Below are 25,441 nucleotides of genomic sequence, written 5' to 3'. Positions count from 1 at the left end.
TCCCTTTTTCTTTTTCTTTTACTTTTTTTAAAATATATTTTATTGATTTTTTTTACAGAGAGGAAGGGAGAGAGTTAGAAACATCGATGAGAGAAAGAGAGAAACATCGATTCAGCTGCCTCCTGCACACCCCTTACTGGGGATGTGCCTGCAACCAAGGTACATGCCCTTGACTGGAATCGAACCTGGGACCCTTCAGTCTGCAGGCTGATGCTCTATCCACTGAGCCAAACCTTTCAGTGGATAGAGCATCAGCCTGCAGACTGAAGGGTCCCAGGTTCGATTTTCATATTTTCAACCAATAGTTATTGAGCATTAATGAGCATTGGCTATTTGCCGGGCACTGCGAAGGGGCCCAGCATGAGGACATAGATCTTCTCTCCGAGTGAAGTCTCTCTGTCCAGCTGGTTCACAACTTGTAACCTGAAAGCCTGGAGAAACCCCCATATCTGGCCTAGCAGTGTCCTCCTTCCTTCAACCAGGGGTCCCTACTTATTGCTCCCAAATGCAGCAAAGACAGGCCCCTCCCTGGACACTTTCACTAGAACAGCTCAGCTGAGAGCATCTCCCCAAATCCCAGAGTTGCCCAGACAGAAGGTAAACCTTCCCTGAGAAGCCAGAAAGAGGCCCCTTCACTCTCCAGGGGCAGGCTATGGTAGACAGTACGCAGGCCTTGGGGTCAGCCAGGCCTGGGTTCAGATCCCAGCCTTGCTACTTACCAGCTGTTGTAGCCTCAGGCAGGTTACTTAACCTCTCTGAGGTCAGTTTCCTCATCTGAAAAGGGGATGATAATTGCACCTCTATCCACCTCACAGTTGTTATCATGAGAACTAATTAAGACAATAGGCATGAACAAACATATTCTATAAACTCTCAGGTACTTTAAGAACTCAGCTCCTGCCAGGCTGGCATGGCTCAGTGGTTGAGTGTCAACCTATGAACCGGGAAGTCATGGTTTGATTTCCAGGTTGTGGTCTCAATCCCCAGTGTGGGGCATGCAGGAGGCAGCCGATCAGTGGTTCTCTCTCACCATTGATGTTTCTATCTCTCTCTCCCTCTCCCTGCCTCTCTGAAACAAATTAAAAACAAAAAGACCCACTCAGCTCCAGCCCTGGCCGGTGTTTCTCAGTGGTTAGAAACACCACAGTGTCGCAGGTTTGATTCCCAGTCAAGGGCACATACCTGGGTTGCGGGTTGGGTCCCCAGCCCCAGTCAGGGCGTGTGCAGAGGCAACCAATCGATGTGTCTCTCTTACATTCATGTTTTTTTCTCTGTCTGTCTCTCTCCCCACCTCTCTCCCTTCCTTTCACTCTCTCTAAAAATCAATAGGGGGGAAAAAATCCTCAGGTGAGGATTAACAAAACAACAACAAAAAAAACAAAACCCCAAAAACTCAGCTCCTGCCCTGGCTGCGTAGCTCAGTTGGTTTGAGTGTCATCCAAGGTTGCAGGTTCAATTCCTGGTCAGGGCACAATAAGAATCAACCAATAGCCGAAACCGGTTTAGCTCAGTGGATAGAGCGTCGGCCTGCGGACTCAAGGGTCCCGGGTTCGATTCCGGTCAAGGGCATGTACCTTGGTTGCGGGCACATCCCCAGTGGGAGGTGTGCAGGAGGCAGCTGATCGATGTTTCTCTCTCATCGATGTTTCTAGCTCTCTATCCCTCTCCCTTCCTCTCTGTAAAATATCAATAAAATATATATATATATAAAATATAAAAGAATCAACCAATGAATGCATAAGTAAGTGGAAACACATCTCTCTCTCTCAAATAAATAAATAAAAATTGTCAAAAAAATATTAAAAGAAAAAAAAAAAGAACTCAGCTCCAAACCAGGAGCTGACAGGTGGCTCCTGGGACCAGAGTGGGGAAGGGCAATGTCTCTCTCCCACACTCTCTCTCAGTTTTTATTGATTTTTAGAGAGAGGAAAGGCGAGGGAGAGAGAGAGAGAAACATGGATGATAAACATCACTGATTGGCTGCTTCCTGCACGTCCCCTACTGGGGATTGAGCAGGCAGCCCGGGCATGTGCCCTGACCGGGAACAAACCGTGGCCTCCTGGTTCATGGGTCATCGCTGAAGCACTGAGCCACGCCAGCCGGGCCAGTCTTCTCTCTTGCAGAAGGGTCCAGAACACAGGAGAGGAGCACAGGAGGGAAATGGAGTCCCAGTGGGACTGAAGAGGAAAGGGGCAGAGGACTCTGGATAGAGAAGAGGATGGATGGCTAAAGGCCTCTTTTGCAACCACGGATGGAAATCAAAGACCACGGCCCCTTTGCTATGCCTCTTCCTCCAGGAAAGATCCCAGAAGCCCAGCCTCCAGCCCTCTCCCTGCCCAGCCCTTCCCCAGCATGTTTCCACTACTCCCTCTCACCGCTGAGTTGAACCTCAGGTGACAGATGTTACAGGAAATGAAGAGCTTCTTCTTCAGAGGGGAGGGGACCCCAAAGGTGTGGCTGATGACAGCTTTCTGGACCGGGTCCATCTGTGAAGGGGTGGGAGGGCACAGTAACTCTGGGGTTGGCCCCGGAAGGGGGCAGTACAAAACACCCCAAACTAAAGGCTATCAAGGAGGGCAGTGGTCACCCTTAGGAAGAACTTTACCATCCTTGTGATGCCAGACCCAACAAAGGAAACAGCCTCGTCCCTGGCAGGCTTTATCTGTCAGCCTGGGCTTCTGCTTGGAGGCAGGGGGATGGCCAAGGTGACCGACCTCCATGATCTTGAGAGATAGAACCATATCCTGGTGATCACCTTGGCATTTCTTGCTGCCTCTGGTCTCTGTTTTTATTTTTTTCTCATTCACAAGAATCCTATTTGGGGACAGATTGTTGAGGGGAGGGAGAGGCAGGGCAGGGACAGAATCCCTCTGTTGGAATTTCCTCTCCCATAACCCAGCCTTGTGCTGGACCTAATGGCTGGGGAGATCAGGCTTATCTTATGCGCTCTGCCACTGCCGCAGGGCCTGAGAGGGAGAGGAAGCCCCGGCCAGGGGCGGCGGGGGCCAGGATGGAGCAGGTGACAGCAGGTAGAGGCCAAAGGGTTCCCTGAGTAGTACAATCATTTCTTTGGAATGTTAATGTGTGTGTCTTTTTCTTTTTCTTATTTTAAATAAACTTTTCTTCTCTTTTCTTCAGGGGCCTAGATAGTTGGGCCAAAAGCGGAAGCCATCTGGGCTTGCTTGTCCAGAACTTTCTGTTCTCTTCTCTCAGGAAGACAGGGAGAGAAAAGCATCGTTTCAGGAACTTCCCTGAGAACAGAAAGAGGTTCTAATTCCCACAGCAACCAGGGCCGAGGCAGCAGGGGACAGGGCCACAGAGAATGGCCTGCAGGGCCCCCGGCGATCAGGACAACAGTGCTTCACCCATACCTGAGGGTCCATGTGCCTGAACACTGAGCAATCAGCAAGTGACAGCAGAAACCTAAGACCAGAGGACCCTCCCCAAATGTGTCAGGTTCCTGGGGACCTCTGCGCAACGCAGGAGGGCAGTCAGGAGGGAAGGGACGCCTCAGGGTGACGGAAGCCGAATTCCCCACCATCTTGTCAGGGTGGGTGGGGCTCATTGATGACTGCATTTGATTTTTCAAAATTAAAAAGGGGGGAGCATTCCTTACGGCTCATGTAGTGAAGTCGAATTCATGCTCACTACCCTTGTTCTTCACACACATACACACATGGAAATACACAGACTAGTATACAGACAGATAGCACATGAGCTTACAGTTACAGGTTACAGACATGCAGAATAATACACACACACATGGCAGGCAAGCACAGACAAAGGCACAATCACCCAACCCATACAAAACACACACAGAGCCCTAACCGGTTTGGCTCAGTGGATAGAGCGTCGGCCTGCGGACTCAAGGGTCCCAGGTTCGATTCCGGTCAGGGGCATGTACCTTGGTTGCGGGCACATCCCCAGTAGGGAGTGTGCAAGAGGCAGCTGATCCATGTTTCTCTCTCATCGATGTTTCTAATTCTCTACCCCTCTCCCTTCCTCTCTGTAAAAAATCAATAAAATATATTAAAAAAACAAAAACAAACAAAAAACACACGCAGAGGTCAGACACTCACCAAAACACACATTGTCAACACAAAGACACAAAACACCTCTCAGGTACCCAGGCACACATATTACATACCGAGAAACAAAGAGTTGTTTGCAAACACACACACACACAGGACACCAACACACATCCACATCCGCAAATAACACACAAAGACCTATGGATTTACAAACTAACACAGAAAGGCACACTCAGTTGCACACACTCATACTCAAATCATCCATAGAAGTCCCTATACCAAAACTCAAGTGAAATCTACAGTACAGACCCTACAGGCCCAGCAGTTGTTACTGGGGGGACACCATTCTCCTCCCCTTGCCCAGAGAGCTGGGCCTGGGGGTGGGTCTCTATTTTGGGAGCACCTAGTCTCTTGGGGATGTTGAAGGAAAATGAGCTCCTGGTTAGACCCACCTTCTGAGAACCGGCCCATCTGAGCCCACCTTCCATGCCCACCCCCAGCTTGGCTGCATGCCCCCGCCCGCCAGCCCAGCCCGTACCGTGCTGAAGTTGGGGAAGAGACTGAGCGGGGCAGCGCCATTGAAGTGGAAGGCGAGCAAGTGCTTGAAGTCCAGCGGGGGCTGCAGAGGCCTGGCAGCCAGGGGCAGGGAGGCCAGCAGGGGGCTGGGGGTGCTGGATGTCGGGCCTGCTGCAGGAGGAAGAAGGGCAGGGTCTGAAATGGGGAGCCACAGGGCAATCCTACCCCCACAGCCAGAAGAAGCTGATGGGCTTCTTGGGTGTGAAGCCAGGACAGAGTTCCTGTCTCCCTCTTCACAAAGTAGCCCTGGCCAAGCCCAGGGCAATTACAGCCCATCTCTGTGCCTCTCCTCTCCACCACGGGGGCAGCAGAAGCAGGGAATCCACAGTGTAAGGCTCCCAGCCCAGAAGGATGACCCTCCTGCGCTTACAGAGGCCCAGATGAATGCTTAAGGGGAGCCAGGCCAAGGGAGGGGACAGAGGCGTCAGGGCAGGCCCCTGACACACACACACCACCATGGAGACTGCACATGAGCTGGGTTTCCTCTTTATTGCAAATTAAACCCAAACCCAGGAGGCCTCGGGAAAGGCCATCCCCCTCCCTTCTCACTTCCCCTCTCCAGATCCCCACATCATGCCCAGGAGGGCTGTCAGAGAGGATGGGAAACCCTTGGAATCTGAAGGGATGTGTCCCCCAGCTCTGGTGAGGCCCCAACTGCTTCCCCCAGGAGGCACAAAGCCCTCCATTGGCATCCTTGGGTCAGGGCCGGTGTGGGGGGGGGGGAGTTCGGGGGGGCGGGGACTGTGGTTTTATAGTCTTTGGTCTTAAAGGTCTGAGGCAAGGAACTTGGGAGAACAACCAGACTTCAAAAAAGAAAAAAATTAGTAACAAGCCCAGTTCATTTGGGACGTGTTTAGACCCTATCGCTGCAAAAGGAAAAGAAGTCCTTTTAGATTTATGTGTTAACATTATGAAAAATAGGATAGATTTATTTCATATTTATAGGTTGATATGTCTATATACATGGTCATATACATAAAAGCCTCGGGCAGCCTTGGTGGGAGGGGTTGGGAGGGCACCACTGCCCCTCTTGAACTTAGCTGTGCGCAGAGTGCTGTGCTGTGTCAGACAAAGACAGTGTCTGCTCTCCGGTCGTATCTGAAGAGAAGGGGTGGGGCTGAGAAAGGCAAGGACCACATTCTTCTTTCCCTCAATCCCTTAATTCTGGAGCCCCCGTCTTCCTCCCTCCAAACAAGAACCCCCACCCCCAACAATTTTAGGGCCAAAACTTGGGATGAATCCAAAGGGGAAAGGGTGAGCTACTCCTCACCAAACTCTAGAATTGTCAGGAGCAATAGTTAGGGTGCCCCGGACCCTAGCATCTCTGTCCACTGCCCAGGCCCCCCTTGACCCAGGCCCTCCTCGACAGCCCACAGCCCACAGAGCTGGGTTAGTCCTCAGCGTGGAGCAGAGGAAGCATGGGGAAGGTGAACGGAAGGCCACAGTTAGGAAGTCAGCTCGGATGCAGCATGGGCAAGTCCGGCTTGGCCCTTGTACCCAGGGTCCCAGGCTGGCTGGGTAGAGGGAAGGCGGCCACCCTCACATGAGCTGCGACCCCAGCAACCCCTCTCCCCACCCACTCTCTAAAACCTCCACGGCCAGCGCAAAGTCAAACTCGTGTAGCGGGGGACCATCCACAGCGATCTTGACCATAGGGTCGGCCCGGCTTTCCCCGGCCCCGTTTTGCCCCCACCACCGCAGCTCCCGGCTGCGGCCGACCTTGTCCAGGAGGCTGGCGCCCGCCGGCAACACCAAAGCCAGGGTGGCGAGGGCGGCGAAGTCGGGGAAGAGCTCATGCAGCTCCGAGTGCGCGCACGCCAGCCTGGCGCACAGAGCCCGCGGGCCCAGCCGTCCGAGGCTGCAGACCACGCGCTTGAAGAGCGCAAAGTCGCCGAGCGCGCGCGGCCGCACCACCGCCGGGGCGTAGGTGCACAGCAGCAGCCGCAGCGCCCCCTCGCCGTGTGCGCCCAGCTCCTCGGGTGTCTCCGGGTAGCGGCGGGGATCGAAGATCGCGGAGAAGGCGGCCACGGCATCCAGCGAGGGCCCGGGGTAGGAGTCCCGCAGCCCTTTCTGCATGGAGTCCAAGAAGGCCCCCCGCAGCCGCTCCAAGTCCTGGACCGCAGCCTCGGAGTAGCCAACCAACTCCAGGCCGCGGTAGGTACAGCGCTCACCGCCCAAGTCGGGACTGGAGGATGCCAGCTCCTGCAGGAAGCCCTGGAGGCGCGCGCCCCCAGAGCTTCGCTGCGCTTGGAGGGAGGCCGCAGCTGCCATCACCAGGGGCTGCAGCAAGGCCAGGTGTGGGTCTTCCGGCTGCAGGACAAGGGCGAGCTTCTGCACGCAGGGCAGAGTGTCCAGCAGCAGGTGGGTGAAGGCCACGAAGGTGAACTGGCGCAGGGCGAGGGCCAGTGCCCTAGCTGTTGGTGAGGCTGGGGCAGAGGCCTCCAGTGTGGGCACCAGGCAAGGCCAAGCCTCAGCCACTGCTTCCACGACTGGCAGCAAGGAGGCCCAGGGCACTGGCCGTGGTCCTGCCAAGTCGATGGCTGCAAGGTCCAGGGCTGCCCGGAGCTCAGGGACCATGTGGGAACTGGGACCACCGTGGAGGCGGAATAGGGCATCCAGGACACTTTCATATTCACCTAGGTAGGCAGGGGGCTCAGGATCTGGCCGGCCAGGGAGGCAGTGCAGCTCCATGAGCAGCGGGCAGGTGGCCCGGAGCTGCAGGCCCACACTCCCCAGGCAGTCACTGGGGAGGCTTGAGCTGAGCCAGGCTAGCTTGGGTGCAGACACACCGAAGGTCTGCAGGATGTCCAGGAGTTGGCCAGCAGTGTCCTCGCCCTCCTGTAGCTCCACACTGCCCAGGAAGGTGGTGGCAGGCTGGCCATCACAGGGGGACACCGACGTGGCAAACAAGGCCAGACTGTGGGACTCAGGCCAGTCTCTGGTCTTGTCCAACACCAGCCCCACATACGGGGATGCCTTCAGGCACTGGCAAGCCTCTGTGTGCAAGACACTAGCAATGGCCACCTGGGACAGCCAGAGAGAGAAAGGGAGGGAGGGCAGAGTTAGGCTTGTCCTGAGAAGGGGAGGCAGACAGTACAGGGTGAGCACAGGCCTTGGGGTCAGACAGACTTAGGGACTAATCCTAGCTTTGCCACTTATTGGCTGTGTGATCTTGGGCAAGTCATTCCACCTCTCTGAGCCTCAATATCTTTAGCTCTAAAATCAGGCTAGTAGGTGCCCATCATCTCCTCCAAAGGTTGTTGTGAATTATAAATAGAACTTTCTGTTTTTGTGCTTATAAGTGAAAAAATGCTTTATGGACTGTAAAAGTTCTACAGAGTTTGGTGTGTGTGTGTGTGTATTTCCACAGCATCACCCAGTCTGCCTTATTCCTGGGGCTCTCCCTCCTCTCTGCTGTCCAGGGATTAACTGATAGACATGTTCACTCCTAACTCCTGGCCAGTGACATAAGGCCCCAGCTGTGTGTTCTGTTTGTCTGTTTGCCATCTCTCTGTAAGATGAGATCAACTCCCCCACCCCCACACCAGCCCCTAGGGCTCACACAGCTAGTTAGTACCTAGGACAGAGTTGCAACTTGCATGCCCCCAGGGGCCACGTGGGTAATACTGAGCTCAAAGTGGGCCAGGGATAAAACAGAGGGAATGGGGAAGTCCATACTTGCTCCCCAACTCCATCACTTCATGCCCTGAGAGCATGGGGACCTCGTTTTACAGTACAAGTAACAAATCCAGATTTTCATATGTAATGTCTCGTTTTGTTAAACTTGGAAGCTAATTAAAAAATTTTAAAAACACTGTGGCCCTGGCCAGTGTGGCTCAGTTGGTTGAGCGTCACCCCATGCATCAAAGGGTCATTGGTTCGATTCCTGGTCAGGACACATGCCTGGATTGCGGGCTTAATCCTCTGTAGGGGGCGTTCAGGAGGCAGCTGATCGATATTTCTCTCTTGCCCTCTCCCTTCCTCTCTATCTAAAATCAATAAAAACAGCCCTGGCCGGTTGCTCAGTGGTTAAAGCATTGGCCCTTGGACTGAAGGGTCTCTGGTTTGATTCCCAGTCAAGGGCACATACCTCGGTTGAGTAGAGGCATGAGCAGGAGGCAACCAATCAATGTGTCTCTTTCACTTAGGTGTTTCTCTCTTTCTTTCTCTCTCTCCCACTCACCCCTCCCTTCCATTCTCTCTAAAATCAATGGAAAAAATAGTTTCGGGATTAAAAAAAATAAAAAATAACAAAAACACTTCTGTGGACCAAAGAAGCCCTCAGGGCCACCGGTTTGCTATCTCTGGCCTAGTAGTGAGGGGAATGCCCCTGGGCCCCTGAGGACAGGGCCTCATCTGGCTGCTTCTCAGCGGCTGGCCCAAGCCCAGACACACAGTACTCTCTCAGTGAAGGTTCTGATGGGTGAAGGTATGAATGAAGTGCTCTGGCTGATGCCCAGGGGCCTGGCATGCTGTCACTGTGCCAGATGGCTCAATGTCCTCCCTCCCCAAGCCCTCCCTCATACCTCTGGCTGCCACCCACCTGCATGTCCCTCACCCTCCTGGGACTGTAGTAATCACCACGCTCCGTGCCCAGCAGCGCCTGGCACAAGTTGAACCTTTGTAGCTCGAGTAGGGCAGAGCAGCGGTCGTCAGGCACATCCTCCTTGGCCATGCAGTACACCGTGGTCAGCACAGCCACTTTGGCAGGGTCCACCTCCACCTTGATGTCCCTGGAGGTAGGGGTGGTCGCCAGGCCTGGGGAGGCCCCTCCTCCCTCAGACTGGCCCTCAAAAGTGGGCTGGCCCCGGTTCATGGCCAGAGCCTGGCGGTGAGCCCCTGAGGTCACATGGCGCAGCAAGGCATGGCGCTGGAAGTTGTCGGTGCCCACGGTGAAGGCGTTTTCAGCTTTGCCGTGCTTGTTCCGGACCAGGGCCTGGCGGCACTCAAGGCAGAACATCAGCTTCCGCTCATAGTCAAAGTCTAGCCAGGTAAACTCCTCTTTCCAGTGCTCGTTGAAGTAACGCTTGCACTTCTTATTGGAGTTGGAGGCCTCTCCAGCTGGTTTCTTCCCCGGGGGCACCATTCCTGCTTGAGGGGCAGGGCACCCCAACTCCCACCCAAATGCTCTAACTCCCAGCCTCCCACACACACAGAGTCACGTCCCTTGATAAGGGGAGTTGGTGGGGAGGCAGGAGAAGGGCGCCCGCCTGGCTATTGGGGACCATCCATCTAACTTAGCCAGGAAAGTTTATTACTGCTCTGCTGGTGGGAGACTGGAGATGAAAGAGACAAGGGAGGTGTGTTAGGGAGTCCACCAAGGATTCACACTGCCCACAGAGCATTCCCCAGCTGAGGGGTGGCCTGAACCCAATGGGGAAGGGCTATTGGGAGTGGGTGGGGTCATGCAAAGGGCCATAGGATATTATCCAAAGTGGGGAGGTATGGGAGCCCCAGCCCCACCTTCAGGACAAGGCATTATTTAGTGTTGACAGCTGAAGCATGCCAGAACTCGGAGCTGGAAAGACCGGCACCACCTATACAACCACATTTTATGGGTGGAGGGACTGAGTCCTGGACAGAGTGGTTCTCAGGACTCATGAATAATTTGTGGCTGAGCCAGAGCAAAAACTTAGGCCTCCTGATTCGTTGCCCAAAGGATGACTGATCCCACCAGACCCAGTCATTTATTTCATTAGAAGGAAGTTAGCACAAAGCTGAGCTCCCGGGGCCACCGGGTTTTCTCTGGAGACCCCTTTCACACACACACACACACACACACACACACACACACACACACACACCACACCACACATACTTCCCCCCATCAGCCTCTCCTTGGCCTGTGTTGTCTTCCCCACCTCCTCTTCCCAACCTCAACCTGTCCAGAGAGTTCAGAACCACCTCTGCTGGCCATTCTGAAACATACAACTCCGGTCTGGGCCACTCCTCTGGACACCACACCTCTCCATCCACCCACCCTCCTGGTTTGTCAAATGGAACTTTCACTCTGTCCCTACAAAATATGCTCCTCTCCCCGTTGTCCCAGTCCAGGAAATGGCCCATCCTCCCACCCAGGTGCTCTGGCCAGAACATGCCCCCTAAACCCCACTCTCTTCTTCATCCGGGACCTGGTCTATCCACAGGGCCTGTTGATTCCATCTCTACAAACTACCTCTAAACTCATTGCTTCTCTCCATGCCTCTACCACCTTCCTCATCTAGGCCCCCTTCATCTCTTGCCTGGACTATGCCAGTTGCTTCCTGGTGGCCCTTTGGGTTGCTGCTCTTACCCATGTCTGAGCCACCCAAACCCTAGCAGCCAGATGGGGCTCTTAAAAACACTGCTTTTAAACCCCCCTCTACGGCCTGTTGCTCTGGGTCAGTGCCAGAATCCTTTTCCAGGTCTGCCAAATAAATGCTGGCAGCCACTTGTCCTTCCCTCCCTTTCCAGCTATACCTGCCTTTTCTTGGTTCCTCCAGAGTGCCAGATTCCATCCTCAGGGCTGTACTTTCTTCCAGAATATTCCCACCCTCCACTTCCACTCTGGTCTTAGCTTAACTGTCCCCTCTTCAGAGGAGGCTTCTGAATTGTCGGATCCTAGGAAGTCCCCTCCTTGTTGTCACCATCCCCTGTTTATTCCCTCTATTGCACTCCCCACAGTTTACAGATATGTGTATTTCTGTGCAGATCTATTGCTTGGTATATTCTCTCTCTCTTGTGTCTGAACCCCAGAGAAGGGAACAGTGCTTGGCAAATGTGGGGAGTGAATGAATAAGGAAGCATGAGCTCTCAGGCCGAATGAGCAGAGGAGTGGGCCCTTGGGTACCCGTTGGGGGGGTAAAAAAGCTGCCTTTGACATCCTTTCCTCCCAGAATCCTATGATTCAGTGACCTTGTCCAGCCCATCGCCAAAGGGTCTTTGAAAGGGGAGGAGGTGCAAGGCCACGGTGGTACCCTTCTGGACGTGTGTCACATCCTTTCCAGGCACCTAGGAACGGGCTCTCCTGCCCCATCCTGCAGAGGGGACAGAATGACTATCAGCCCTAGGCTGTTTCTGATAAAAGATCAAAAGAGTAGGTAGGAAGGATGCACGGAAAGATGGAGATTCCGAAACTGCACTGTCTGATGTGCTAGCCGCTAGCCAAAGGGGCTGTTAAAAAACCAATCGGAATTAAATGAACAAAAAATTAAATTCAGTTCCACAGTCGCACTAGCCACAGTCCAAATTCTCAATAGCAACATGTGGCCAGTGGCTATTGTGTTAGACGGCCCAGACAGAGAACATTTACAACATCCCAGAAAGTTCTATGGGACAGCGCCACTCAAAAAACAGAACAAAAAAAAAGCCTTTGCCGTTCCCCCACCTCAACCGGAGGGAAGCAAGGCTGCCCTGTCTCAGACCCAGGTCCCTGGTCCCTCTGCTACCCTGGACAGCAGGATGGGAGCAGGCACAACCTGTGGGCCCTGGGGCCTTGGTGTGTAGGTCTGCCACCCCCACTCCACCGGGCACATAGGCCTCAAACATAGGGTTTATTTAGCCCCAGGATGGTGGACCCAAACCTCCTCCTCAGGCTCCTTTTAGGACCCACTGAGAGTCCAAGGTCCAGGCAGAGGAGAGGTGGGCGACCCCTCCCCTGGCAGCCCGAGTGAGGCTAGGGCTCCCTGCATGCCCGGCCTGTCTCCCTGGGGTGGGGACCCTGACGGCTGGGGAACTTCTGGGGGGTACATGGGGGAGGAGCCCTCGGATGGGTCATCCGAGGCACCGATCCCCCACTGGCCCGGGAACCTTGCTGCCCGCCCCCTGCCAGGCAGCTCCGGAGGAGACGCCCTGCCCGCTGGCCCCCGCCCCGCCCCGCCCCCGCCGGCCCCCGCACCCACCCCGCCCGCACACACTCACGGAGCTTCGGGAGCCACCATCTTGCCGGTGGACGCTCTGGCCGTGGTCTCCTTGGGCTGCACCAAGCGACAGCAGCCACTAGCGGTAACCACGGCGAAGAGGCGCCAGCAGCCAGCGCAGGGCCGGGGGCGCAGGCTGGGTGGTGGCGACCCCCCACACACCCTAACCCCGGGCTCACCTGGCCGCGCCCACCTGCCGCGCGCTCGGTCCCTTTGACGCACGTGGCCCAGGGTCACCCTCATCCATCCCAGCTGCAGCTGCTGCAGCCGAAGCTACTGAGGTTAGACCACAGGAAGGATGCTCCCGGGGGCGGGAGGCACAGGAGTCCTTCACTCATCACAGTCACCTGTAGATTCCCAGAGGCGCTCCCAGGTGAGAGCTCGCGGATGGAGAGCCAAACCAGGTAGAGCGCTCCGGTGGAGGCTGCAGTCTGGCAAGTGCTCTGAGAGTTATGACCCAGATGCTTCGGGATCACGGAGGAGCAGGCCGGAAGCCCAAGATTTTCCCGAGAGTCGGTTAGTTTTCACAGCAGGGTCAGGGAAATGTGGCAGGGGAAGGGCATTCCAGGCAGTGGGACTGGCAGAGCACCGGAAGTTAAAAGTGCAGAGCAGTTCACTAAGGTCAAGGTAGAGAGGAGGTATGGGGGATGGGATGGGTGGCACCGGGCGGGGGGGGGGGGGGGGGGGGCAGTGCCTGCTGCTGGAAGGCCCTGCAGGGAACCCTGGGGATTTTGATCTTTGGGCCAGGTGGGAACTCAGGAGGCGCTTGAGCTGGGCGCTGCATGTCTTCACTAGTGAGTTATTTGTAGTTATTTGTAATGGGGGTGACAGACCTGGTGTGTCAGGAGAGGAAGGAGTGATCTCTTCATAGAACTCTCAGATGCACAGAGGCCCACCCCTGTGTGGGTTCCCTGCAGGAGGAATGTGGGTGTGTGGCACCCCAGCCCTCCCAGACTTGGAGTCTAGAGGCCTGCAGTGGAGCTCTGCTGACAGTGAAGTGGTCTTGGGCTGGACACTTAGCTAAGAGCCTCAGTTTGCTCATCCATGAAGTGGGAATTGCAGCCAGGTGAGGAGGAAAGGGCAGGCAGGACGGGTCTGAGGACCAAATGAGTTGCTGGGTGTGGAGGTCATTTGAAGAGGGGGTGCCAGGGCACTTGGTGACTCAGTCTCCCCTCAGTCAGTACAAAGTCACCCCGAAATGCCTTTCAGCCCCTCACAGTTGGGTCCACTACTCTCCCACACAAGGCCTAGGGCACACGTAGATTTGAGGTCAGGGCCTCTCTGGGGGCTGTTGGGAACTTCCCCCCGCACCCCTCACACAGCGCTGCTCTGTGCCTCCCACTGTCTGCCTCTGACATTCGCTGTGAACCCTGGCCTCCAGGGCCGCTGCGGTGATGCCTGAGTCATGGCACATGCACACACGTGTGACTGCTTGGCTTGTGGGTACACTCATGAAGGGAGACACCACAGCCCCCACACCTGCCCCAGGATGGCACCACCCAGCCTGACGGGTCTAAAATTCTGCACCCACAAAAGGGTCAGGTGTGGAGGGTCTTCTCTGATGGCATTTGGCAGCAGAACAGCCGCCTTGGCTAAGTGACTCAGAGCATCCCTCCAGGGGTCATATCTGGGACCCACAGCTCACTGGATGGCTCCTCACGAGGGTAGGTTTTTTCTCTGGTCAAACATGAACAAATCAGACTGTGTGGCAGATAACAGCTCACGCCCAGGGGTCTAACGGAGGCTGGGGCGGGAAAGAAGAGCGGAGGGCTCATGAACTAACATCACCCTGGCTGCCACCCAAGGGAGAGGCTCCGGGGAAACCACATTCTGCTGTTTTGCCATCACTGGGAAAGACACACAGCAAAGCACAGGGACATACAGCATGAGGTCCAAAGGCCCACACGCAGATGGCTACAGGCACACACATCTCCCCAGGATGACACTGTCTACGCACACTGATGTGTTCACATGCGGAGGTGGTACCCACGCAGAGACAGATGCCCATGCTGGCCAGAGGCCACGCGTGAGTGTGCACGTACACACAGACAGGCAAGATCAACAAAGATGCACTCAGATCACATATACCCACAGGGATAGACACGCGAGGACGCACAGACCCTAGAAAGGCATATACAGACAATTCAAAACACAGGCACGCAGCAGCACACACAGGCAGAGATGCATAGGCACAGAGGCCCATATACAGACACGTTCACCCAGAGGTGGGTGTGTGCACACCCCCCGCTTACAAAATTAGATGCATCTGACATACACACAAGCTCCTGAAGCCAAACCCAGAGTCTCTTTCTCCCACAGGCCATAGGGGCAGATGGTAGGGCTCCCCACCCCAGGCACACACACACACACACACACACACACACACACCTCAAATAGTCAAGTTGCTGTTTCTATCACAGATAAAGCCAATACTCTGCAAAAAAAGAGGGAGTCCAGGAGGGAGAGAGAGCCAAAGGCAGGGAATGGAAGGTTGAACCAAGACCCCCTGCTTGCCTACTCCCACCAAGTCCAGGGGGGGGGGTCCTCTCTACATTCTCCAGGGCCCCCAGTCCACTTCTGGGTGAGCCAGCACTCGGGAGGGGGTGATGTTCCAGGCTCCCTCCTTCCCATGCTGGAGGAAGACCTCCAAGCCCAGTCACAAGAGGGAATCTGTCCCAGCCTCCGGCCCAGGGAAGGGGTTCCCAAAAGCCCCCCTTAAAAGGTAATGGCTGTCTCCCTCAAAGAGGGCCAGATAACCCCAGTGTGGAGAGGTGAGCCAGAAGACCAGGGAGAAAGGGGGTCATCGGCATTGACCCCAGCGCAGTGGCTGGACCTCAGCTAGGAGCACCCTAGATTTCTGCTGGCCTCCCTCTGTGTCCTTCTGTCTGTCTTTCTCCGTTGCAGTAACAACGCCCTCCCCTAACACGCCTTGGAGCCCCCAGGCAGCTCTCAGAGGCAGTGGAAGGGTGTGATTTGATACAAGGAAGGTTTGATGCAGGCTCCTGGGTGCATGTCTGCCCCAAGTGTGGCACTCTTCACTCCTGCAGGGTGGCCTGTAGCTCCCCAATGCTTCCCGCCACTCCTGCCCCCACCTTTGTTCCCAGCCAGCGTGGGGGCTCCCTTGCCCAGCCCTGGACCTGGGAAAATGTACCAAGAGTCAACTGCCCCTGGGAGTCTCTTAACAGACAACTTTTGGAAGCCAACAGACGCAGGAAAAGGATAGGGCTGGGGGAGGGAAGAGGCCTCCTGGTCTCCAGGCCCCTCCGCACCGGCTCGGTGCCCTCAGTACTCACCCAAGAGCATTCTCTGCTTCGGAGGCACCGCTGAGCGCAGGGTGAGGAGCAAATGAAACCCAGCCAGAGAGTGACAGAGGGAAGGGGGTGGGGGATGCGAGGGACAGGAGGGGAGGGCACGAGGGAGGGACTCCTGCTCCTGCCTGGAAAGCGGCGGTTACCAGGCCTGCTCCCCTTGCCGGGAACACGCTGCCTAGTCCCAGGTTTCCTCCATCCCAAACAGGGGTGGAAAGAACTGGGCACTTCCTTCCCTTAGGGTAGGGGAGGGGCCAAATGCGGAGACCAGGGTGGTGGAGGGGGAGAGTGTCAGGGAGCATCCACTCCCCGCATCCCAACAGCCCCGACCTAATGCCTCTTACACTGAAGCAAATAGCTGACCCTGCCCGCAGACACCTCCAGGCAAGGGCGTGCTGCGGCCCCTCTCTGCCTGCCACAGAGTTCTTGCTGCTAATCTTTGAAGCCCTGCCTCGGGGCTTGCTGCTTCCGGAGCCCACTTCTCATGTCCAGTGAGCCCACCATCCCCTTAAATTTACTCCTTTTGCTGAAGGGGAAACTGAGGCTAAGAGAGAGGTATTACCACTTCGCCCCAGTGTTGGTCGTGGCAGTGGGGGAAGGGAGCTTGTTCCTCTCAGCCCAGGATCTGGACTGTTGGACCTGCTACCTGGGCAATGCCGAAGGGGTGGCGGTGGTCATCGGGTCAGCTAGAACTTCTGACACCTCTCTCCTGCCCTCACTCTTCCCTCTCCACGCGCCCACCCCCAGTCTTTTCTCTCCTCCATTTGCCCCTTTCTTCCCTCCTCTTCCGGAAAACAGGCTGTGTCTCTCTTCACCTGAGCACCTGGTGGCTGGCTGGGAGGGGAGTGGGTGGGGGAGAGGAGACAGCCAACCCACAGCTGGATCCAGTCTTGCATTCCAAGCCTGGGTCCCAGGGCTAGCCCCCCACCCCCTCAGCATCCTGTCTCCACCAGACAATACCCTGTAATCTCTGGAGCAGCCAGTACCTGAGCTGCAAGGAAGGTCTGGGGAGGGGTTGGCAGCAGCAGCTCCTGAAAACAGGTTTGTTAGGAAGAGGCTCTGGGGGAAGGACCTGCTGGTGTGGGTAGAAAAAAACGAAACTCAAGCCCAGAGCTAATTAACCCACCTAGAGACACAGACGGGACCTTTGTCTCCTGCCGGGCCGGGATCTGAGCTAAGCCCCCAGGTTCTCCACCCAGATGGCTTTGCCTTTCCTGGAGGTCCCGGGGGAGGTGCTGATGGTCAGGTTCACACTTGGCAGAGGGGGATGTGATGGCCATCCAGGGAGAGCGGGCACTCCCATCACCTGCCACATAAGGACAGTAGCAGGAGGCGATGGTTAGACGGCAAGAACTCAGTGGCCTTGGGGGAGCGCAGTGTCTCTGAATCACGCACCTAAAGGACTCAGGGTGGGAGGCGGGGAGGGACTGAGGAGGAACCCACGAGCCAGGGAGGTACTGAAGAGGTGGAGGGACAGGCTGGAGGGCTTCCGGGGCCTCCTGATGGGACTGAAATTAATCAATCTGCAGGGAGTGGGGGGTGAGGCGCTCATCAAGCCAGCGACTCAGGCATGACCCAGCTCAAGGTCTTTGATCTCTGGGGCTCAGAATGCAGCCAGAGGCTTCTGCAGTGGAAGACTCAGAAAGGAGCTGGAAGGACTGATGAGAACAGGAGCTTGGGGCCATCTGAGCCCAGGGCAAGGGGCGGCTTCCACCTGCCACTCTGACCCCTTCCCGCCCCCAAAGCCACGGGATGTCTGGTGCAGCCAACTCTGCCCTAAAATCCACTACAGTTTGACTCCATCTCTGCTGTCCTGTCCCCTTCGTGTCTACCCTGCACTCCCACCCTGCACTCGCGCCTGGCCATTTCGGTAAGCTAGAGCTTAAAGCATTTCCAAAACCCCCTCTCTCCCCTCCGGTGTCCGGTTGCAATGGGTGATGGGGGACCAGGGTGGGCCCTGAATTGGGTGGCTGGGTCAGTCCTGCCAAGAGATGGGGGAGGAACCAATTTGCTTTGGAAGGGTCCCCCTCTCTCCCTAGCCAGCCTAGACAGAGTGGGAAATGGCTGGCATCTCCCCACTTTTCAGGCGAGGACACGAACACACTTAGCAAGAGGAGAGGCCATGGGGCCTGAGCACTTGAGGAATCGTCTCCTGGGAGCTGATCTGCCTTCTCTGGGCCATCGCTCCTCCCCTTTCCTGAAACATTAAGGCTCAGCCCCTGCAGCAAGTGCAGTGGGTGTGTGAGATCGGATTCAGAGTCAGAAACCCTGGGATGGGAACGCAGCTGTGTGACCCGGGTGTGTTGCTTAAACTCTCTGAGCTCCAGTGTCCCAATTTCTAACGTGACGACTGAGTGTCGTCACCTTTGCCTGGGGTGGCTGGGCGAGGGGGGCATGCCATGTTGGGTGTGGAAGTGCTTTGTAAACAGTTCAGCTCCAAAGTAGATGCTTCACTTGGCGCAGGAGGTAGGTCACAGCTGCTTGCCCAGGTGTCTCCCATGCCCTGTGCTGGCCCAACATCCGTACGAGAGGTTGGAACTAGGAGGGTTGAGCCAGCAAACCTTTTCCCTGCAGGTGTGTGTGTGTGTGTGTGTGTGTGTGTGAGAGAGAGAGAGAGAGAGAGAGAGAGAGAGAGAGAGAGAGAGAGAGAGAGAGTCAATAGGGTCATTGAAATCAGCCTTATTGGGGCAGGGGTCCTCGTACCCACACCTGCCGTGTTGAAAGATGGCTACAGACACTTTCCTGAAGAATCAAAGGGCCTGCTGTGTGGGAGACAGATAGGGTGGAGGGTGGGCTGGGAAAGTTAGGGAAGTGCCTGGAGCAGGCGGATGGAGAAATGGGGTACTTGCTGTTTCCTTACCCTGTGCCCTCTCCCAGGTGTCAGGCTCACTCTGGGTGTGGCTGAGTAAGGAGGCCTCTGACACAGGCATTGAGGAAGCTCAGAGAGGGAAGAGTGCCCCCCCTACCCCAATATCTCCCTCCCAAAGACAGCCTCAGGGACATGAGCAGGAGAGGGTCCCCACCTCACTGCCTGTGACGGCCTGCCACTCTGCAAGCCGCCAGCCCCACAGACCCCTAATCAGAGTGACAGCTCCAGGGAGCCTCTAGGGAGCATGCCTGGAGGTCCCTCTCCCACACCTTTATCACCCTCCCAGGGAACAAGGACTGTCTAGGAACAGAGCAGTGCATTAAGGCCCCTCAAGCCTCAAGGGAAAGTAGGTGTGGCTCTCTCCACTTCCAGGCTGCCCTATAGGCTGCACCCAAAGGGCTCTCGGCTCTGGCCCAGTCTTGAGGTCCCTATGCACTTCCCCTCACCCCCAACCTCAGGGGCAGTAGCTAGCATCCTCAGAGAGTCAAGGAGATAGGAGAAATCCACGGGATGGGGATGGGAGTGGATATTGGGGGGTCATAACTCAGAGCAGGCTCCGAGATAACCAGGCCAATGGGGAACAGCTTCTCCAGCTGGAGCCCCAGACTTCCAGCGTTCCCAGAAATCTGAGGACCCTTCATTCCTGTCCTATGTCACTCCCCCGTGCTCCCACAATGCCGCTCACTCTCTTAGCCTGGCAGGCGTGAAAGTCTGGCCCCATGGCTGACCGCCCCTCCAGACTGTGAATGCCCAGAGCTCAGGCACTTAGCACTACTCAGTGGGAATGATGGGGGCCAGCACAGGGCCACCCAGGGCTGGAGGGCTAGGTGATGATGGATGGATGGCTGGGGGGACAATGACGTACCAGATCCCATTTAATAATCTAGAGAAGAATACCAGGCATCATGTCTCCTGCCCCCCCCCCCGCCGCCCCGCCACGCCCCCATACACAAACCTACCCAGTACTCAAGCAATAAGGACAATGGGAAAAGGGAAGCCAAGTGAAGGGGGTCCCTGTCCTTCTGGGCAGCCTGATTCTGGCCATGGGTATCTGGTGCTGTGGTCTTTTTTTTTTTTTTTTAAATATACTTTTATTGATTTCAGAGAGGAGGGGAGAGGGGAGAGAGAGAGAGAGAAACATCAGTGATGAGAGAGAATCATTGATTGGCTGCCTCCTGCACGTCCCACACTGGGGATCGAGCCCGCAACCCAGGCATGTGCCCTGACCAGGAATCCAACCATGACCTCCTGGTTCATAGGTCGACGCTCAACGATTGAGCTCCACCAGCTGGGCTGGCGCTGTGGTTTTTTATCCTCACACCCCACCTGCTCACTCCAAACTGGCACCCTGGTTTGGGGCAGGGAAAAGGGAAGGCTTGTAGCTTAGGGACCATGGCCCAGAAGAAGGGCCCCAAGAGGCTGTGTTAGAGGGGAGCAGGGCAGGACCGAATTCTTTTTTTCTTTTTTTTAATTTTAACATTGTTTTAATCAAGTAATGTAGCAATTTAAAACAGGAAGTTTTAAGGCAGTTGAATAGAGTAAAGTGAAGGATTACTCTATTAGGATAGCCTCTGTGAATAAAATTCTTATGTGGATTTAGAATAGTGTTCTTGAGCCCTCCCCATCCAACACTGGCCCCCAGACCTGCTTCCCTCTCAGCACCCCCCTTTCTGATCATGGAATTATCTATCACAGCATCACCTAAGCTAGAGTCATCCTTGGACCTCCCTCCCCCAGGAACCCCACATCTCATCAGTCACCAAGTCCTAATGGTTCTGCTACAGAAAAGGCCCCAAAATCTGTTTCCTCCACCCCACACCCTTCTTTCTCCGGTACCTCCAAGTCTTACCCTTACTCTTCGCCAGAGATCTCTAAAAATACTAATCACTCCTGCTCAAAACCCTTCAGTGACACCCATCACCTTTAGTTCAAAGGCCAAATGTCCAGCCTGCCTGGGAGGACATCACAGGCAGCTCCTGCTCACCTCCAGCCATGCCCGCCACGGCCATGCCCGCCACGTGCCCAGCATGGCCTGCTGCTCCTGGAAAGCCAGGGCCTCAGGCCTTGGTGCATTTGCTCTGTGTGCCTCCCTGCCTTGAGTTCCCTTTCTGTCTCCAAGATACAACATCAAGGTCACTCGTCTAAAGCTTCCCCTGACTCTGGTACCCACCCCTCGAAGCCTGTTGTTACCTTGGACAAACTCGTCCGCACCTGTGGTTGTCTAGACAGCACTTGCCTAACAGGAGGGTATGCTGCCTTTTAAAAATATGGATCCCTAAATAAATACTGTATGTTCTCACTTATATGCAGAACCTAAAAAAGTCAAACTCATAGAAATAGAGTAGAAAGGCAGTTACCAGGGGCTGGGGAGTTGGGGACATGGGGAGATGCTGGTCAGAGGGAACAAACTTCCAGCTATAAGATAAATAAGGTCTGCAGTCTGCGATGTAATGCCCAGCATGGCAACCACATTAACCATACTGTATTACATAACTGAAAGCATGAAGAGAGCAGATCTTAACTGTTATCAGCACACACATGCAAAATCATAGTCATCTGAGGGGACGGAGATACTAACTAACTTATTGTGGTAGACATTTTATAATATATATATGTGTTTCTAATCATCACATTGTACACCTTAAACTTACACATTATCTTATCTAATAAAGATGGAATATGCAAATTGACCGTAACTCCACGACAAAGAAGGCGGTGCCCACAGCCAATAAGGAGGGAATATGCAAATTGATGCGACAAGGCAAGAGGCGGAAGGCGGCTCCGGCCAGAGCAAAGGTGGTGCTGGCAGCAAGGGGAAGGAAGGCCTATTCTTGCACGAATCTTCGTGCATCGGGCCTCTAGTGTGTCAATAATATCTCAATAAAGTGGGGGAAAATATGAGTCCTCCAAACAATGGCTCGGACTTAGGGGGTTGTCTGTAAGTATTTGATGAATTAGTGAATGACTCACACACACACACACACACACACACACACACACACACACAAACACACACACACCCTAGAAACATCATATAATCAGATATGCTTTTACTCAGATTCACAACCTTGATGTCCCCAAGGGCTCAGGTAGAGCAGCTGGCAGCAGCCATCAGAGCATCCCCTGCTTTGCTAATGCAGTGACTTCTGCCTCCAATGTCCCTTCTCCCCTTCTCCCTGTTCCAAGCTCAGCATGTCCACTTCCTTCAGGAGGCCTTTCCTGGTGCCCCCGGGGATAACTGACCTTTCCCTGTGATATCCCTGGGGATATGTCCCACGAAGCACCCACAATATTTATCTGCTCTTTCTATGTCTGTCTCAGCCCAAAAGACAGATTAAGTCTTGGCTGGTAGGGGGAGGGGGTGTGAGGAGGGAGACTGGAACTTATTTGTCTCCAGGCCCCAGGCGCTCCGTACAGAGAACACTGTAGGTGCGCACGTATTCACCAAAAGAACAGGCAGCCGCTGAGAGTTCAGAGTGTAGCCCTCTGGCAAAGCTACCGACCTGGGCTGCAAGCTAAGTTCCCAGCGGCCGCCCCCAAGAACCAGGCAGACGTTCTCACCCTTCCCACCTCCCCACACTGGGCCTGCCCCTCCTTATTTTCCCCTGGCCCCTATGTGCCTGTCAGCCGGGATCACCCTCACAAATTCATTCACCCATTTTCCCCAGAAATCAGCCAGCTGCCCCTTCGTGCTTGCAGCCAAACCTCTGCAAAGTCATCCCAGCCAGGGAAAAGCAGAAATCCTGGCCGGGAGTCCAGTGGCCAAAGGAAGAGGGGCTTCCCCAGTCCATCCCTCAGCGGGGGTGTCATGCGCCTTGCTAACCCTGGCCTTCAGAGACCACAGGAGCATCCCGGGATACCGTGCAGGCAAGGCCTTTGTCCGAAAGTCTGTCCCTGCCAGGGGACTCCAGACTGGGGTCCTGATCCCAAAAGACCCCACAGGGAGGCCCTCCAGCCCAGAAAGACCTCAGAGGAGGCTTCAGCCCTAAAAACCCTCAGATCCAAGAGGGTTGTCCAGATGCAAAAAAAAAAAAAAAATTGACAGCATCTGGGGGACTTCAGACGCTAAAACCCATTGAAGGCACCCTAGACTCCAAGACCCCACAGAGAGAAGCCACAGACCCAGCCCTCAGAGGGGCCGAGAGCCAAATTTGTAGGCACAGTGCCCCCCTGCACTGACCTGGCCCTGCGGGGGCCTTTCCCAGGCTGAGCTGCCGCAGCCGCCTCTGGTGGGCCCGCCCCTCACAGTGCACCTGGGCCTGGGCCGCCGAGTTCAGCTGGATGTTGCAGACGTCACAGAGTGTGTACGATGGCCGTTTCCTCTCACGCTTGGGCTTAGGCAGTTCTGGGGGCTGAGGGGGGCACTCCGCAGCTCCAGATATGGGGGGCTCCTTCTCAGCAGGGGGAGATGGGCTCAGTGGCCGCTTCATTCCTGAACAGATAGAGAGGGAGACAAATAAAACAAAGGCTGAGTGTTGTGAGTACATAGAAGGAGCAAGACGGCTTCAAGATCCAGAGATAGCTGAGCCTTTTATCCCAGCTGAAAGTCCCCTGCTTTTGGAGAGCCCCAACCTGAGGATGGCAAGGGGAGCATAATGGGGCCTATTTCAAACAAAGCAGCATTCATTAAAAGGCAGGCCTATCTGGAAGAGAGTCAGAAAAGTGTACACAGAGCAGGACTGAGTGTGAAGCTCGGGTCTCGGCGAGCAGGTGGGTACGTAGGGCCAGGCAGCAGTGAGCTTGGTGGAGTCCCGTTTTGGGAAGCCAGCACTCCGTTCTCAGCGCCGGGGCAGGCGCTGACAATCCTGTGACAGGCAGGCATGTGGCGCTTGCTGGAGTCGCAGCAGTCGCTGGCCAGGGTGGTGATTGCAGAAACCCAACCTCCCTGTGTCCAGGGCCCGACCCGCTGACATTCACAAATGGTGGCAGTGTGTGAAGCCATCGGCACCCCTGACCCACGTGGCTCCAGATGGTCCCTGCTGTCTTGGCCATCCAGCCTGTGGCAACAGTTGGTGTTGGTAGTAGAGACCTCGGCCCTACACACACACACACACACACACACACATACACGCACGCACACACACACCCTGGTTCCCACAGAACTGGCACATCATCCCTTCAGGCCCCTCATCTCCAGACAGTCTTCCCTTTCCAAGTCACTTCTCTGAAGCTTTCCCACCTGACTCCTCTGCCTCTAAGGGCCTCTCTTCTGGGGCTGCTCAATGACCTTTCTCAGGCTGAACTGTGTCAACGTTCACTTCCCTCCTGAATCAGTGTGCATGCTTCCTGCCTCTGCTTTAGACTGGGGACTTCCTGAGGGCAGGGCCTATGTCCCCCTCACCAAGACAGAGAATTCCTGAGGTAAGGGACTGTGTAACTCTCTCTGATTGGGGGATCCCCAAGGCTCGGACCTAAGTGAGGCATAACGGAGCCTCTCTTATGGGCTGAATTGTGTCCACCAAAAATTCATATGTTGGAGTCCTAACTCCCAGTACCTCAGAATGTGATTGTGTTTAGAGAGAGGGTCTTTAAATAGGTAATGAAGTTAAGATGAGGCCACTAGGGTGGGCCCTGATTCAATATGACGTGTCCTTGTCAGAAGAGGAAGCACCGACAGTTGCAGAGGGGAGGCCATGTGAAGACACAGGGAGAAGACAGCCATCTGCAAGCCAGGGAGAGAGGCCTCAGAGGAAACCAAGCCTGCGGACACCTGGGTCTCACATTTCTAGCCTCCAGAGCTGGGACCAAATACATTTCTGGTGTTTAAGCCACCCAGTCAGTGGTAACTTCTTATAGCAGCCCAAGCAAATGAATACATCCCCTAAAGAGCATTTCCTTTTCCTGAGGCTCATGCGCATTTTGAAAATTAGACCAAGTGAAGCCAGCTGATGCCCTAATACTCTCCTAAGGCCACACAGCCAATGGTGGAGCCCACAACTAAACAAAGAAAATGGATTTCTCAAGTCCACAGCTAAGAACTGGGAGTCCCTGGACTCACCCCCTGCTCTCAGAAACCTGCTCATCAATTTTGTGGGCAGTGCTCCCACATAACATATCTGTCATTACATGTGTGGGGACCATGTGTGAATGGAACAGAGGGGCACAGCGATTAAGAGTATGAGTTCTAGCTCTGGCCGCTGTGCTCAGTGGTTAGAGCGTCAGTCCACGCACCCAAGGGTCGCAGTTTTGATTCCCGGTCAAGGGCATGTATCTGGGTTGCAGGTTCAGTCCCCAGCCCTGGTCAGGGTGTGTGTGGGAGGCAACCAATTGATGTGTTTCTCCCACATAGATCTCTATCTCTATCTCTCTCTCTCCTCCCCTCTATTCCCCGCTTTTACTCTCTCTAAAAATCAATGGAGCCCTAACTGGTTTGGCTTAGTGAATAGAGCGTCGGCCTGCGGACTGAAGGGTCCCAGGTTCAATTACGGTCAAGGGCATGTACCTTGGTTGCAGGCACATCCCCAGTAGGGGGTGTGCAGGAGGCAGCTGATTGATGTTTCTTTTCTTTTTTTTTTTTTTTTAAATATGAAACACTTCACGAATTTGGGTGTCATCCTTGCGCAGGGGCCATGCTAATCTTCTCTGTATCGTTCCATTTTAGTATATGTGCTGCCGAAGCGAGCACTGATTGATGTTTCTCTCTCATCGATGTTTCTAACTCTCTCTCTCTCTCCCTTCCTCTCTGTAAAAAATCAATAAAATATATTTTTAAAAAATCAATGGAAAAAATACCCTCAGGTGAGGATTAACAACAACAAC

General features: G+C 54.9%; 2 protein-coding genes across 15 annotated transcripts in view; both read right to left on the bottom strand.

The window, feature by feature from the left end:
- ZNF385C (zinc finger protein 385C) overlaps window positions 1-25,441 on the bottom strand; it is a 54,279-nt gene that overhangs the window by 5,129 nt on the left and 23,709 nt on the right. For 12 of the 14 annotated variants that reach the window (XM_080677945.1, XM_080677948.1, XM_080677950.1 and 9 more), the window contains 3 exons: window positions 22,863-23,114; window positions 4,570-4,718; window positions 2,376-2,486 (listed from right to left, as the gene is read on the bottom strand). In XM_080677945.1, the coding sequence (XP_080534071.1) occupies window positions 2,376-2,486; window positions 4,570-4,718; window positions 22,863-23,112 (510 nt within the window). In that variant the 5' untranslated portion in view covers window positions 23,113-23,114. The remainder of the gene's footprint in view (window positions 1-2,375; window positions 2,487-4,569; window positions 4,719-22,862; window positions 23,115-25,441) is intronic. The other 2 variants (XM_080677952.1, XM_080677953.1) reach the window with 1 other exon arrangement.
- LOC308255422 (uncharacterized protein C17orf113) lies at window positions 6,147-10,571 on the bottom strand (the record flags this gene model as incomplete). The annotated part of the gene is made up of 2 exons (XM_080682817.1): window positions 9,151-10,571; window positions 6,147-7,631 (listed from the first exon to the last, which is right to left on the bottom strand). Exons 1-2 carry the CDS (start codon window positions 9,691-9,693, stop codon window positions 6,147-6,149), a joined length of 2,028 nt encoding a protein of 675 aa, XP_080538943.1. The 5' UTR covers window positions 9,694-10,571.

Source organism: Plecotus auritus, assembly GCF_963455305.1.
Source record: "Plecotus auritus genome assembly, chromosome: 7".
Taxonomy (NCBI): domain Eukaryota; kingdom Metazoa; phylum Chordata; class Mammalia; order Chiroptera; family Vespertilionidae; genus Plecotus; species Plecotus auritus.
This window is presented reverse-complemented; position numbering and strand designations above follow the sequence as displayed.